Raw genomic sequence first — 14,229 nt, 5'->3', positions numbered from 1 at the left:
GGGCTGGCGTTTTGCATAGTGAATTAAGTCACATCCTGCAATGCTGGCCTCGCATATGGGCACCAGTTCAAGTCCCGGCTGCTCCACTTCTGACCCAGCTCCCTGCTAATGCACCTAAGGAAGCAGTGGAGGACGGCCCGAGCGCCTGGGCCCTGCCCCCACGTAGTAGCCTGGGATGAAGCTCCTGGCTTCAGCCTGGCAGAGCCCTAGCCATGGAGGCCATTTGAGCAGTGAATCAGAGGATGGAGGATCCCTCGCTCTCTGTAACTCAGCCTTGTACATAAAAAGTAAATCTTTAAGAAAAGAATTTGGGCCGGCGCCGCGGCTCAATAGGCTAATCCTCCACCTGTGGCGCCGGCACATTGGGTTCTAGTCCTGGTTGGGGCGCCGGATTCTGTCCCGGTTGCCCCTCTTCCAGTCCAGCTCTCTGCTGTGGCCCGGGAGTGCAGTGGAGGATGGCCCAGGTCCTTGGGCCCTGCACCTGCATGGGAGACCAGGAGAAGCACCTGGCTCCTGGCTTTGGATCAGTGCGGTGTGCCGGCCGCATCGGCCGTTAGAGGGTGAACCAACGGAAAAGGAAGACCTTTCTCTCTGTCTCTCTCTCTCACTGTCCAATCTGCCTGTCCAAAAAAAAAAAAAGATTTTCAGATGAACAGGGAACTCTATTTTTTAGTGTAAGACTGTCCCAAATATTGTATGAGATATATTTATACCACAAAATTACTTCTAATTTATCTGGAATTCAACTGTAACTGATGTCCTGTATTTGTTTTGGCAACCCTAATTATTTGCGCTTATTAAATAGTGTGGGGGTCAGAGTGCTGGAGGGGCTCCAGATGTAACCAGGGAGCCACTCAAGGATGTGACAGGAGCAGCAGAAAGGGGACACTGCAGTAATCACCCTGTGTGGTGCTGGAGGTCTGGACCAGCAGTCGGGGACACAGATCCCTAACGGTTCCTTGTTGCTGCTGAGCCAGGTCATCAGCTTGTTCACAACGCAGTGCTGGTGGGAGGATGACACTGGAGCCCAGAGTCCGATGGCAAAACAGATGAGAAATGAGAGCGGAATAAAAATGACAAGAAATGGGGGTGGGGAGATCAGGAGTGAAAGAGAGGAATACAGAAGTGGGCCTATCCATGGATCCCAGGTGGGGCTGGGGTGGTGATGGTTCATCAGAGAAGGAGCCCTGGGGGCCTCTATGCATCCCAAACCCTTTGCCATCTTGAAAACCTCGCAAGCTCTCCACTCCCCTGCCCCTCTATTTGTAAGGTGAAAGGGCTAGATGTAATACTCTGTGTCATGATGTGATTCAAAAGCTACCCAGTGGAGTCCCTCATCCTTGGAAGAGGGGTTCTCCAGGTTCCCACACCGGTTCCTCTTGTCCCTGCAGCCTTATTCCCTCTCTCCAAAATCACCTCTGGGGGTCGGGCCAGTGTCTGCAAGAGCATGCAGTTTTCACCCTAACATTCAGTGTTTCTTGTAATCTGGTTTCTGGAAGGGGAAGGAAGTAGACTACTGCAAAGACTTCTATTTTTAAAATTTGTTTTCTTTGCACCGATTGCAGTGTAGATGAAAACAGTTGAGAAACCCTTCCAGTATACTCTTAAAAATGTCTTTTGTTCATTCTGATAATCTGAATGAATAAAATAGCACAGTTAGGGCCAGAGCTTCAGCTACTGGATATGTCATAGAGGCAGTTTGAACTTGGGAAGCATGTGGATGCATTTCTTGTAGCCACATGGGCCCTCTAGGAAACTGCCATGTGGTGGGGAGTGATGCTGGTGGACCTGTGGTCATGACACGGGAGCATAAGCGTGCAGCTGCCATTATGTTTAATAATCCACTTAATAATCTTATTCTGTAAACTGCCAGTGATAAAAGAAGACACAATGGAAGCAAATTTACGATGTAGAACAATGGTGTTAAGCAGTTTTAGATCTTGGAAGCCTTTTGAAAATCTAATGAAGGCACCTTGCCCTCTTCCCAAATTGGAGTCATACACAAACTGTTTTCAGGCATAAAACAGCAGCTACCTTAACTTATCCATATTTATCTCGCTTTTATACAGCTTTTAATTTTTCTTGTCCACTTACATTCTTACAAAACATGTATTTATTTGAGAGGAGTGGAGAGACAGGGAACTCCTTTCTGCTGATTCGATTCCAAATGCCTGCAACAGCCAGGGTTGAGCCAAGCTGAAGCCAGGAGCTGGGAAATTAATCTGGGTCTCCCACTTGAGTGGCAAGGGCCCAGCTACCGGAGTCCTTATTGCTTCCTTCTAGGGTGTATATTCATGCAGGAAGCTGCAGCTGGGAGCAGAGCCAGGACTCCAGCTCAGGCACTCCGCTGTAGCCAAACACCCACTTCATATTTACGTTCTTTATAAGTATCGGCGTGAACTTTTCAGTTCCTTTCTGCTTAAATTCTTATTTGAGAACCTCTTCCATCCTCTTGATTACTGCTGCACGGTATTCCACGGAGTTAATGTACCTCTCTGATGCTAGATGGACTGATTATTTCCAGCTCTACACTTTACAGAGAATGTTGTAAATGACAGCTTTAAGTAGCTTTTCAGTCTTGGATGACTTGCCAAGGGTAGGTTCTCAGGGATGAGGGTAAGCACTCATTCTTTCGTGACCCCATTAAGCACCTACTATCTGCAAGGCTGGACCAGAAGCTTCGCCATTGCCATAACACTTGATATGCTTTGCCATTCTTTCCCAGTGTGCTAGGGGAACTACTTAACCAGTCAGTCAGCTCTGAATTGTCCAGCCCAACAGACCTGGTTACTCATCTGGGAATGGTTAGAAATAAACTAAAAGCAGAACAATGAAGGTAAATCTGAAGAAATGGTGGCATATGGTTTGTTGAGGTGCACGTGACTTTAGAACTACCTGCTGTTGTAATTGTTGACAAAATTCAGCCTTCTTTTGATGTGATAACTGAGAGGTGGCATTTTGACCAAACCAGAGGATTAGAGCACCTTGTAAATGACCAGTATATATTTAAAGCATCTAGAAAAAAATGGTTAAAGCAGAATTCCAGTACAGAGCCTTTAAAAAATTATTTATTTGAAAGGCAGAGTTACAGAGAGGAAGCAACAGAGAGAGGCGGGGGGAGGGAGGTGTCAGTCTTCTATTTGCTGGATTACTCTCTGAGTGGCCACAATAGTCATATCTGGACCAGCTAGAAGTCAGGAGCCTGGAACTCCATCTGATCTCCCACATGGGTGGCAGGGTCCCAAGCACTTGAGCTATCTAACACTGCTTTCCCAGGAGCATTAGTAGGAAGCTGGCTCAGAAGTGGAGCAACCAGGACTTGAACCTGTGCCTGTATGGATGCTGATGTTGCAGGCGGCGACTTAACTCGCTATGCCACAGAGCTGTACCCAAGTACACAGCCTTATGAATGCTTCCAAACTTATGTTTTGTGAATATTTATTAAATGCCTCGAATGTGCTAGGAAGACACACGTATTACATTTCCTCAGTTATTCTGTTAGTGGGTCGTGACAAACAGGTGTCCACAATTCATTGCTGCAGCAGTAGTGGGTGCTGTGTGGTACAAAGGAGCATCAGTTTATGCATCTCCTCACCAGGGATTTTATTATAGAGAAGCCCCCTTTCATGGTCTACTTCCATATCTTAAGAGAGGGAAACAGCAATTTACAGACTAGTTGAGATGAAAACTTAAATAACTTCAATGAACATTCAAATTGAATAATCGAAGGTGCTTTGCCCATGTGAATGTGATATGTATGGCTGGCTGGTTGGAGGTTAAGTAGCAGGCTGATGGTTATCTAAAAAGTCACTAGTTTCTTTGTAAATGTAATTTTCATCATTGAAGGGGTAAAAATAAAATAATAGAACTGTGTATGCTGTCATTAGTACTAACAAAAGCATGGTGTTGTAATAGGATCATCTTTTGTTACCTAAGCTAAGAACAGAAGTGTTGGTCTGCCTACTGTTGTTCACATCAGTGGACTCCCTGAGCCTAACTGCCTAGGTGCAGTTGTCGCTCTGCTGGTTACTAACGTAACGTGGAGCTTTAACCACACTTGTACTTGTGTTCCTCAGGGAAAGGTGGGGAGATAATGACACATAGTTCATAGGGCTGCCAGACCCGGAAGGTGCTGCGCTGTGTCCTCTTACCTTCTAGATAGCACTTGCTGCTGTCGTCTTCCTTCTTAAAACACTCTTTTCTGTCCTGAAACCCCAAAATCCAGTCTTGCTTGTTGTATCTCCTGCTGCTGTTCATTGGTTCTTCTTGGCTCTTCTACCCAATTTCTAAAGATTTGTCCTGGGGCCAGCGTTGTGGTGTAGTGGGTTAATCTGTCCTCTGCAGCGCTAGGTATATCCTATGGGCGCCAGTTCAAGTCCCAGCTGCTCCACTTCTGATCCAGCTCCCTGCTAATGCACCTAGGAAAGCAACAGAGGATGGCCCAAATACTTGGGTCCCTGCATCTAAATGGGAGACTCGGATGAAGTTTGTGGCTCCTGGCTTTGGCCTGACCCAGCCTTGGATGTTGTGGCCCTCTAGGGAGTGAACCAGGAGATGGACGATCTCTGTTTCTGTGTCTCTCCCTCTCCTCCCCCTCAACTCTACCTTTCAAATAAATAAAATTAATCTTAAGAAAGTTTGTCCTTTCTTTCTGTTTATCTGTTTCCAAGACGATCCATTAGTTTCATTATTTTAAATATCATTTATATGTCGACGAGTCCTTATGTGTCTGTAGTCCTGACCCTGACCTATCCGGCTCAGAAGTCCCAGTTCATATGTCTAATTGCCTCCCAGGTGTTAATCCTGGAATACGTCCTCAGCTGGATCGCTGTGGCTCCCCACTGAAACACACAAGCAGATAAGGAAACTTTTTCCCTTTCCCAGTCATCTCCATCTTGGATAAATGACCTGATTGACTAATCCTTGATTTTTTTTTCTTTATCCCATGTATTCAAACTAGCAGCAAGTACCACCTCGAGACTGTATTTGGAATCAGTCTTCTTCTGTCTGCTTTACTACCACTCTGGGCCTAGCTAACCTTGCCATACTTACAGCCATCTAACGTGCCCTTTCCTGTCTGTTCTATGCATAGCCACTAGAGCAATTTCTTCTAAAAGCAAAAATCTCAGAGTGTCAGCTCCTTGTTAAGATCCACTAATGACTTCGCATTGCATGTAAGATAAAACCCAGTTTCCCTCCATAGCTTACACCTCTGGGATCTGTTTCCATCACTAGGAAATATGGGTAGTTGTGACGTGACTATAAGCTCTGTGAGGGACAGGTTTTTATCTGCTTTGATCACGGCCGTTTTCCCACTGCCTAGAACATTATTTGCACACAGTGGGCCACTCACTAATATTTGTTGAAAGAATGAGCATCTTTGGGCTATATGGGTTCCTAAGCATTTCTTCTTTCCTTTTCCCTTAAATAAGAAAATCCAGCAGTAGGTTCTGGGGCAGTATCTCTCTTTTTTCGCTTTCCACCTTCTATGCATGGTCTACTCCCTCCTCTCCCCTTTCGGTCTTTCAGATCAGGGTATGTTTGAGTCCTTAAGAGAATATAGGTATGTAAGTACAGCAATGGAATGGAAATTGGAGCCCTGAAAATAGCACCAACAGCATTTTAAAAATAAACATGTTAGTGTAGAAATCTTGTAATACATACAGAAATTGTAGTAGAATTGTGGATCCTCAACCCTCCATCATTCTTCGTCAGCCGTTACCAGCTTATGGCCATTCGTTGAGCAACCAGCATTTAACTTGAGTATTATTTGTGGTGAGGGAATGTCTAGTTTATAGAGGTATATGCCACGGATACAGCCTTGCGTATACTTTTAAAAATTTGTGGAAATGTGAAATTGAAAGATATTTATTTGGTTGCAGATGTTCTTTTTAAATTAATGCATAGTCTTTTGATAATTCGTATTTTCCATTAACTTTTTCAAGAGCTCCTTGCATGCATGGATTTCAAATAATTCTTTTTACTCCAATGAACTTATTTTTTTAATACTGTCTTCTGGGGCTAGTGTTGTGGTATAGCAGGTTAAGCTGCCCCCTGTGACACCAGCATCCCATATGGGCAGCAGTTCAAGACCCAGCTGGTCCACTTCCGATCCAGCTCCCTGCTAGTTGAGCCCCTGCACCAACGTGGGAGACCTGGAAGAAGCTCCTGGCTTCCGCCCAGCCCAGCCCTGACAGCTTTGACCATTTGGGGATTGAAACAGTGGATTGAAGATCTCTCTCTCTCTCCCTCTCTCTCTCTGTGTGTGTGTGTCTCCCTTCTCTCTCTCTGTAACTGTGCCTTTCAAATAAATAAAAAAATCTGTGTTTAAAAAAAATACCATCTTCCATGCGTTTTTTTCGAGTCCCCTGATATCTTAACCTGATCATTATTATTGTTCTGTAAATGAGCTGAGGACAGATTAGGCTTGATTTGAAGGATGTTAGAAATATTCTAAAGTATCTTTTCCAGTTCATTTTTTTTTTTTTTTCCTGTGAGCATCTGGGATCTCACCATTAGTTCAATCATCAGGTTGCAAAATGCAAGTGAGCCTGAGAAGGGACGCATGGGAAGCTCACCGGCAGTCGCTTGTATCTTAATGTAAATTGGTTAATTAGAAGCATGCTTCACTGGTACATAAGCAAGAACAAGCTCTGATGGAAGGTATAAAGACAACGGGGGCCCAGGGTGAGGGTGGCCAAGTAAGGGCAGGGAGCCCTGTCCAGGAGCCTGGGAAGGAGCTGCTTTCCTCCTCTCCGGCTTTGCCTGGCAGCCTGGTTCAGTCTGTCCCAAGAGGGTCTTGCTGCAGTTTGGGGATGCTCCCTAGCTGGCCACGAGGGCCCTGGAAGGCAGTCCAGAAGGGGCTTCCAGTTAACTCTGCTGCTTGTTTATTTTTAGGTATCTTGCAATATATTCAGAACTCTCCCTCCTAGTGACAGCAACGAGTTTGATCCAGAAGAAGATGAACCTACCCTTGAGGCATCCTGGCCACACTTACAGGTACATCGAACTACCTTTGTTGTAAAAGAAATAGCATAGCCCATTAGCTGATGGGCATGGGAGTTCCTGGACGGCCTTTGTTCACCAAGGAGTCAGCTTGGAGGACATGAATAGAAAGCTGGAGCGTGCTTCTTATGTTTCTTTCTCTTCATAATGAGAACGGCAGAAGTTAAAGAGCACATTTCAATGCCTTGGTGTGCCCGTGTTGCAGGCCCAGCCAGTAGCTCCTGCCTTTGTGCGAGCTTGTCCGGTGATCCTGCCTGCTGGAGCCTCAGACAAGGACAGAACCATTTTCACATTAATATTAGTTGGATGTGATTAGGTCACAGAGTACGTATCTCATTTTGAGCAGTAGCTAACCCTGGGGACGTTGTGTGCCTGTCCTTATGATAATCATAACTGTGTCTCTTTAGAACAGTCTAGCAGGGCAGAACTGGACCGCAGCAGCTGTTTCTTTTGCAGTGTTGTAAGGAAGAGCAGCAGCTGGAGAAAGCTTGGGGGAAGGCCAGTTCGTTCTCTCGCACCGGGAAGGCCGTGTTTTCCAGCCCCGCTCAGGTGCGGGGCTGGGTCGGGGCCGCGTACGTCTCCGTTTCCAGCACTAGACCCATCTGCCTGGCGTTGACTTTTACATCCTGGCCGTTTTACAGCTCCTCCTTTCCTGGCTGCCTTCCCTCATGACCAGCATTTCTCAAAATGTTAGCGGAGATGGTGGAAGAGGTTCTTGTCTTCGTGCCAGGAAGAACTCAGACGAGAGACAGGAGTGGGAAACAAGGCAGCAGGGTTGAATGGGGTGGAGCATCGCCTCTCTGGATGGCAGTCTGAGAGTGCTCAGCCACCCAGGCTGGGGTTAGCAAAGTTACGTGGCTTCATGGAGAGGGTACACCTGCCAGCCAGGTGAGCATCTCAGGAGAGAGCTGAGTGCCGAGTGGAGGAATCCTCCTGCTAGACTGAGGAGCGTCTCCGGAGAGAGTGAGCACGCAGTCTGTATGCAGATGGGGCCTCGGAAGGCAATGGGGTCCAGCTCCTCCCCCACCCTCTTCTCCTGGGCAAGGCATTTGCTGGAGGTGAAATAGGTAAAATTCCTCCCAAGGTTTTATTGCCAGTGTTAGTGGACTGGGGAGCCCACTTAGCACTGGGCAGGGAGGGTTCTCCTAGGGTTTATTCCTTGGGGCTAAGGCTGGAAACACCTATAAAGTTACCAGGCTATGGGCAAGATTTTTTTGTTTTTTAAGATTTATTGATTTATTTTGAGAGAGTTGGAGGGAGAGAGAGCAACTGAGAACGAATCTTCTATCCACTCCCCAGCATCACTGGGTCAGGCCAAAGCTGGGAGCCAGGGTCTTTATCCAGGTCTCATATGTGAATGGCATGGCCTCAAACACTTGGACCATCTCCCACTGCTCTTCCCAGGTGTTAGCAGGGAGCTGGATTAGAAGTGGAGCAGCTGGGACATGAACCAGCACCGTATGGGCTGCTGGCCACCCGCTGCGATTTTTAGCCACCAAGTCACAACTCGGCCCCTGTGCAGTATGGTGAACCACACTAGGCTGCTGCATCCCTTTGCACAGGGGCTTTTTTTCCCATAGGCCCCGCATACGCACAGGCTAATGTCTCAGCTTCCTACCTAACAGAAGGCTAGAACAAGGAAACGGGGATGTATTGAACCCCAGAGCCATCTTTCCGTGAGTTATCATGTCCGCAGAGTGGAGGTGACAAACACCAAGGAGGGAAGGGTGGAAGAGGAGCAGTGTAACCCTGTGCGTTCTCACCCCCAGGCAGAAGCCGCTGTCTTTGTAGAAGTGTTCTCAGGGTTCCTGAATGACCTTTGGAAGATTAAAAAAAAATCCATCCAGCAGGGATATATGACCTGAAGATACTCTGCTTACTTTTCCCCCTCATAAATTTTTGACAAACATTTGCATTTTTGCCTGTTGTGCTTCGGCAGTTCAGGGTTGCTACAGATACCCACGAATGCTATTTTCCCAGCTGTATGTCACATGAGAGCTTTGGGGGGCTCTCTCTTATCAGTTCCAACATAGGCATTTCATGCGTATGTATTCATGCTTTCAGTGCCGGGAGTGGGTGAATTAGTTGACATTATAATTGATTTACTCTCTTAGGTGTTTTTTTTTTTTTTTAAAGGTGCCAGACGTGCTGTCTGCAACCTAAAAATTTGTAAAACTATTTGTGCTTTTCATAGGCACCTCTCAGGCTGTGATGCAATGCAAAACAAGAATTGTTCTTCTGAATGGTGGACTTCTTGTCTGTCTCAGCTGTGATGTGTGGCACCAGCTCATGGAATTGCAGTTTAGAGTGAAAGAAGAGACTTTGGTTTCTTCCTTTGTCGTCTTCTTTCTTTAAATCTCCCTGGGAAAGTGCCATGTCTGATGGTGGAAAAACCAGGAAGAGAAATGTCTTCCAAGCTTCAGCTTCTTGTGTCTTCTGTGTCCCAAAGAAGAGAGAATAGAGCACTCCCCTCACTGGGAAGAGCTTTTAGAATGCTCTAAAATCGCACTACCATAGGTACAGATTTCCCCTAAAGTTCAGTGAAGTTTAACTCAGTACTTCATTTAATTCTTCCAGTACTTAACAACTCTGTAAGACATAGGGCCAAATTAATTCCTGAAGCTATTAGACTGAATTCTGGCACGAAAAAAACTCTAGCTTACGCTGTCATTCCAGCAGGAATAGTATGAATCATTGGTTCATCTGAAACCCTAAAGTCAGGGCAGCCTTGAAGAGTGGTGATGAAGCCTGGCACCTTTGGGATATCAAGTCGTAAACTGTGTTACAGAACAGGCTAGGTTCATCTGGGTTGACATCCTGTTCGAGCCTGTAATCCTCACCCGGTCTTCTTTAGCTCAGGGGAGGAAGTGACCCACTAAGTCTTGGTAGGTGTAGGCCTTTTGCTCTTAACTGCACAGGTCAGGCTTCCTTGGTAGGAAAGTCAGCCATGGGAGCAGGTGCATCTGTTGCTCCGTGGGTGTCTCTGTGCAGCTTCCTGCCTCGTTTTGAGAGTCCTGTGTTTTCCCTCGTGCGTGTTAGTCCCAAGATTGGTTGCCTTTCTGTTTTCACTGATAGCTGGGTGCAGTACTGACAGAGCCCTGGCTGAACGTCTAAGAAATCCCTTTTCTGTTCACAATAGGTCGTCCCCGTGGTGATCCCCCATCACTGAATTCAGCATTTTACTTTTTAATTGAGCCAACAGTCGCTTTTTCCGACTGAAACACAGTGTGGTCTTAGACCTTGTCAAAGCTTTGTAAAAACTCCATGAGTAGCAGTGTGTTTCCTTTTCTGGATGACATTTTACAAGAAAACGGAGTGTGCAGGGGGACTTTAGAAAGCTTGTGGGAATTGGAATAAAAAGATAAGTTCATTATGCTGCAGGAAATGTTGGAATTGTATGTAGTGGTTGGTCTCCAGAATGTTTGCAGAGAATGCGAATTATGAGAAACTGCATGGACTGAAACTTTTTTTTTTTTTTTTTTTGCATAAAATGAGTATCTTAATTCCATTTCCCATGGGCATTCTGAGAATAGTGAAGAACAACGCAGCGCTGGGATGCAGTTCTTGGGTTGTTAGTGCCGTTGCCTCGTTAGCTCATCGATCTTGTTTCAGGTTCTCTGATCTAGAAAAAATGGCAGTTTGTTGAGTTTTGTGTAGTATCAAAGGAGGATATCTACAATAGACTATTAAAATACTCTTTTGTTTTTCCAGCTACTAGATCTGTGTGACTTGAGTTTCTTTATATGCTTTAATCAAAACAGTATGTCACAACAGATTTAATATATAGATATTAATCTACTATTAAGCCAGCTATTAAAGTGGTTACAAAAATATAAAACAGTGCCCCTCTTCTCATTGTTTTGGAAAATAAAGTTATTTTTCACAAAAAAATTATTTTAACAACTAAAGCATTTTAAATTTTCTCAGTTTTTATTTCTAACTTGTGACATTATATATATATATATATATATCTTACATATATCTCATATAGACAAAAAAGTGTTTGGGATCCCGATTAAATTATAAATATAAAGGATTAAGACCAAAAAGTTTGCAAGTGGTGTTGAAGGCGGTAGTGATGATGACACATTTCAGTCACTGCGCAGATGGTTCGGTATTTATCACCGCATTTAATAGAGTTTATCCTCCCCTTTATGAAGTTGTGGAAACAGTGTCAGAGCTGGACTTGCAATGTAGCATCTGTCCCTCAAACTCCTTCAGTGTTGGGTTCATGTAGTGTTACGTACTACGTGAGGACCTAACATAGATGTATCATACAGGAAGGACACACAGTGCGCCCTTGGCGTGTTCTCAGGACATATTGACAGTGGCTGTTTGCAGATGACAGTATTGTGCCACTCTGCTGTGCATTGCTTGGAGGAGTATCAGCTGCTGTAAAATAACTTTGTTAATGAATATCTAAAGCCTTGAGTGTTTTGATATCTTTTTTTTCCTAGAAATTCCACTTAGAAATGTTTATTCATGAAAGAATTGAACAAATGTATACTAATGTACCTTGTATAATGCACATTATGTCATAAGTTGGTAGAGAAATAATTCAGAAACTACTTAAATGTTTAAGCTTAGGAGATCGGCTAGATTAGTTATGAATAATGGAAATCATTATACATTATGTATGAAGCACTGTAGCTGCTAGGAATGATGGTTCAGGTAATTGTTGACATAAAGTGTTTACAATGTATTGTTTAAGTGCTAAAAATAATTTAAAGAACTATATAGAAATGCATTATAGTAAATTACATATAGAATATACAACATACATTAAATATACATACTATACATATATCAAAGATACATGCATTAAAGTGGTAACAGTAGTAGTCTCTGAACGGTAAGATTATAGGGAAATTTCTGTACTTTTTTTTTTTTTTTTTTTGACAGGCAGAGTGGACAGTAAGAGACAGAGAGAAAGGTCTTCCTATTTGCCGTTGGTTCACCCTCCAGTGGCCGCCGTGGTAGGTGCGCTGCGGCTGGCGCACCGCGCTGATCCGATGGCAGGAGCCAGGTGCTTCTCCTGGTCTCCCATGGGGTGCAGGGCCCAAGCACTTGGGCCATCCTCCACTGCACTCCTGGCCACAGCAGAGAGCTGGCCTGGAAGAGGGGCAACTGGGACAGAATCCGGCGCCCCAACCGGGACTAGAACCCAGTGTGCCGGTGCCGCAAGGCGGAGGATTAGCCTAGTGAGCTGTGGCGCCGGCCGAAATTTCTGTACTTTTTATGGCTGTATTTCTGATTTTTAATTATTTTTTAGAGATTTATGTATTTATTTGAAAGTGAGAATTACAAAGGAAGAGGGAGAGACAGGAAGGAGGGAGAGAGACAGAGATCTTCCCATCTGCTGGTTCACTTCCCCAAATGGCTGCAATGGCCAGAGGTGGGCCAGGCCTAAGCCAGGAGTTTCTGGGTTTCCCATGTGGGTGCAGGGGCCTAAGCACTTGGGCCATCTTCCTCTGCTTTCCCAGGTGCATTCGCAGGGAGCTGGATTGGAAGTGGAGCAGCCGGGACTTGAACCAGTGCCCACATAGGATGCTGGTGCTGTAGAAGGCAGCCTAGCCTGCTGCACCACAGCACCGCCCCTAATTTTTAATTTTAATAGTTAAAAAAACATAGCAACTGTGAGCCACAGGGAAGGCTGGGATGACTTGTTGATTGATACGAAAGCGCAGCTTTCTAATTCTGTCAGTTGTAGTCTTACAGGCCTTTCATGGTTTTAGTTCATAATTTTACATGAACTGTTTTCTGTTTCTTGCAGCTTGTATATGAATTTTTCATACGATTTTTGGAAAGCCAAGAATTCCAACCCAGCATTGCCAAAAAATATATAGATCAGAAATTTGTATTACAGGTAAGCAAATTCTTCTGGTTGTGTTATTCAACTTTGTATAGTTCATCAGATTTTCTCCTGCAATGACTGTTATAGCACCATATAGGTATACGTATGTATGCATATATGTTAGTTTTCATTAAGAATAACAGGTACCTTTTTAATTTCTTTATGGTGGGAATTAATTGCATTTTGCACAGTCACGAATGCTAATGCTTAAATCTTTGTGGTTTTCTTTCTTGAAGTTTAATTATAAAGGAATTTCATTTATATAACCCTGGTTTGTGTGAATATTTATGCAGCTTAAAAATTTGTATTTGCATAAGGATTCCTAAAGAACTGTTACTACATCTGTTAAAACTGAGTAGGCAGGTTCATACTGCCGAGCGTAAGTAACCTTTAATAACCAGAGTCTGGGTATTAGTGAGCTTTTACTGCTAGAAAATAGTAGTCTAACACTTTGGGGATTAACTCTGACCTGTCCAGTTGGGACTTCTCAGGGAATATATCTTTCCTGTCTTCTCGTCGTACCATTTATAACCATTGGCCATACCTTCCCTTTTATTTGAGATGCTTTTCTCGTGGCCCTGAATTTTGCGGTCGTAAGCCCTTCCTCTTGTTTATCTGTGCAGACAGGTGCGTGAGCCACCATGGTGTATAGGCTGTTGTAGCTGCTTTCTGGGTGGCACAGGAGGCACACTGTGTAGGAAAAAAGTAAATGTCTGTTTCCTAGTGGGCAATAAGTAGAATTTCAGCTTTTGAGTGTGTGACACATGACAGATTCCTAGGGTTCAGTTCAACAGAATACCAGAGGCAGGCCAGCTTCAGACTTCGGCGGGCCACGGAGGACCTCTGCACCCTGGGTAATGTGGCTGAGTGGGAGGGAGCTTTGGTGTGTTAGCTCATCAGCACCCCCCTACTGACAGTCCACATTCCCGAGGTCACAGGGCAGATCACTGACTCCTTCTGCACATTCAGGTGCTTTGAGCCCCACTGGCTAATTGTGCTCACACCCTGACATCAGAGGCTTTGGGGGAAGGAGGACTGAGCTGATAGCACACCAGCAGCCCTGGACCGCAGGTTTAATTGGTAGATCGATACAGATCCTTTGACCAAGGAAACAAGCATCATTTCAGAAAACCTCAACTAGAAGTAACAGATCGGTGCTTTGTGTTGTAAAACCCTTGCATGTGTACGGTGCTGTATAGTTGTCAGAGCTCCTGTTACATGTATTATTTGGTTTGTACAACAGTCTTCTAGAGTAGAATTGGCGAAGTTTTTAAGGCACATTTTCTAGGTGAATAAACTGAGGTCTCAAAAGAAGATCCAGTTTGCCCAAGCACATTTCCTATTTTGGTTTTCTGTCCATGATGCCCCAT

At 44.7% G+C, this 14,229-nt stretch overlaps 1 protein-coding gene across 3 annotated transcripts in view; it reads left to right on the top strand.

Moving 5' to 3' along the window:
- The window catches only part of PPP2R5E (protein phosphatase 2 regulatory subunit B'epsilon), a 179,440-nt gene that overhangs the window by 120,146 nt on the left and 45,065 nt on the right, over positions 1 to 14,229 (top strand). For all 3 annotated transcript variants that reach the window (XM_062181829.1, XM_062181828.1, XM_062181827.1), the window contains exons 4-5: positions 6,898 to 6,999; positions 12,779 to 12,871. In XM_062181829.1, the coding sequence (XP_062037813.1) occupies positions 6,898 to 6,999; positions 12,779 to 12,871 (195 nt within the window). The remainder of the gene's footprint in view (positions 1 to 6,897; positions 7,000 to 12,778; positions 12,872 to 14,229) is intronic.

This window comes from Lepus europaeus, chromosome 22, assembly GCF_033115175.1.
Source record: "Lepus europaeus isolate LE1 chromosome 22, mLepTim1.pri, whole genome shotgun sequence".
Taxonomy (NCBI): domain Eukaryota; kingdom Metazoa; phylum Chordata; class Mammalia; order Lagomorpha; family Leporidae; genus Lepus; species Lepus europaeus.
The sequence above is the reverse complement of the archived record's forward strand: the minus strand, read 5'-3'. Positions and strand labels throughout refer to the sequence as shown.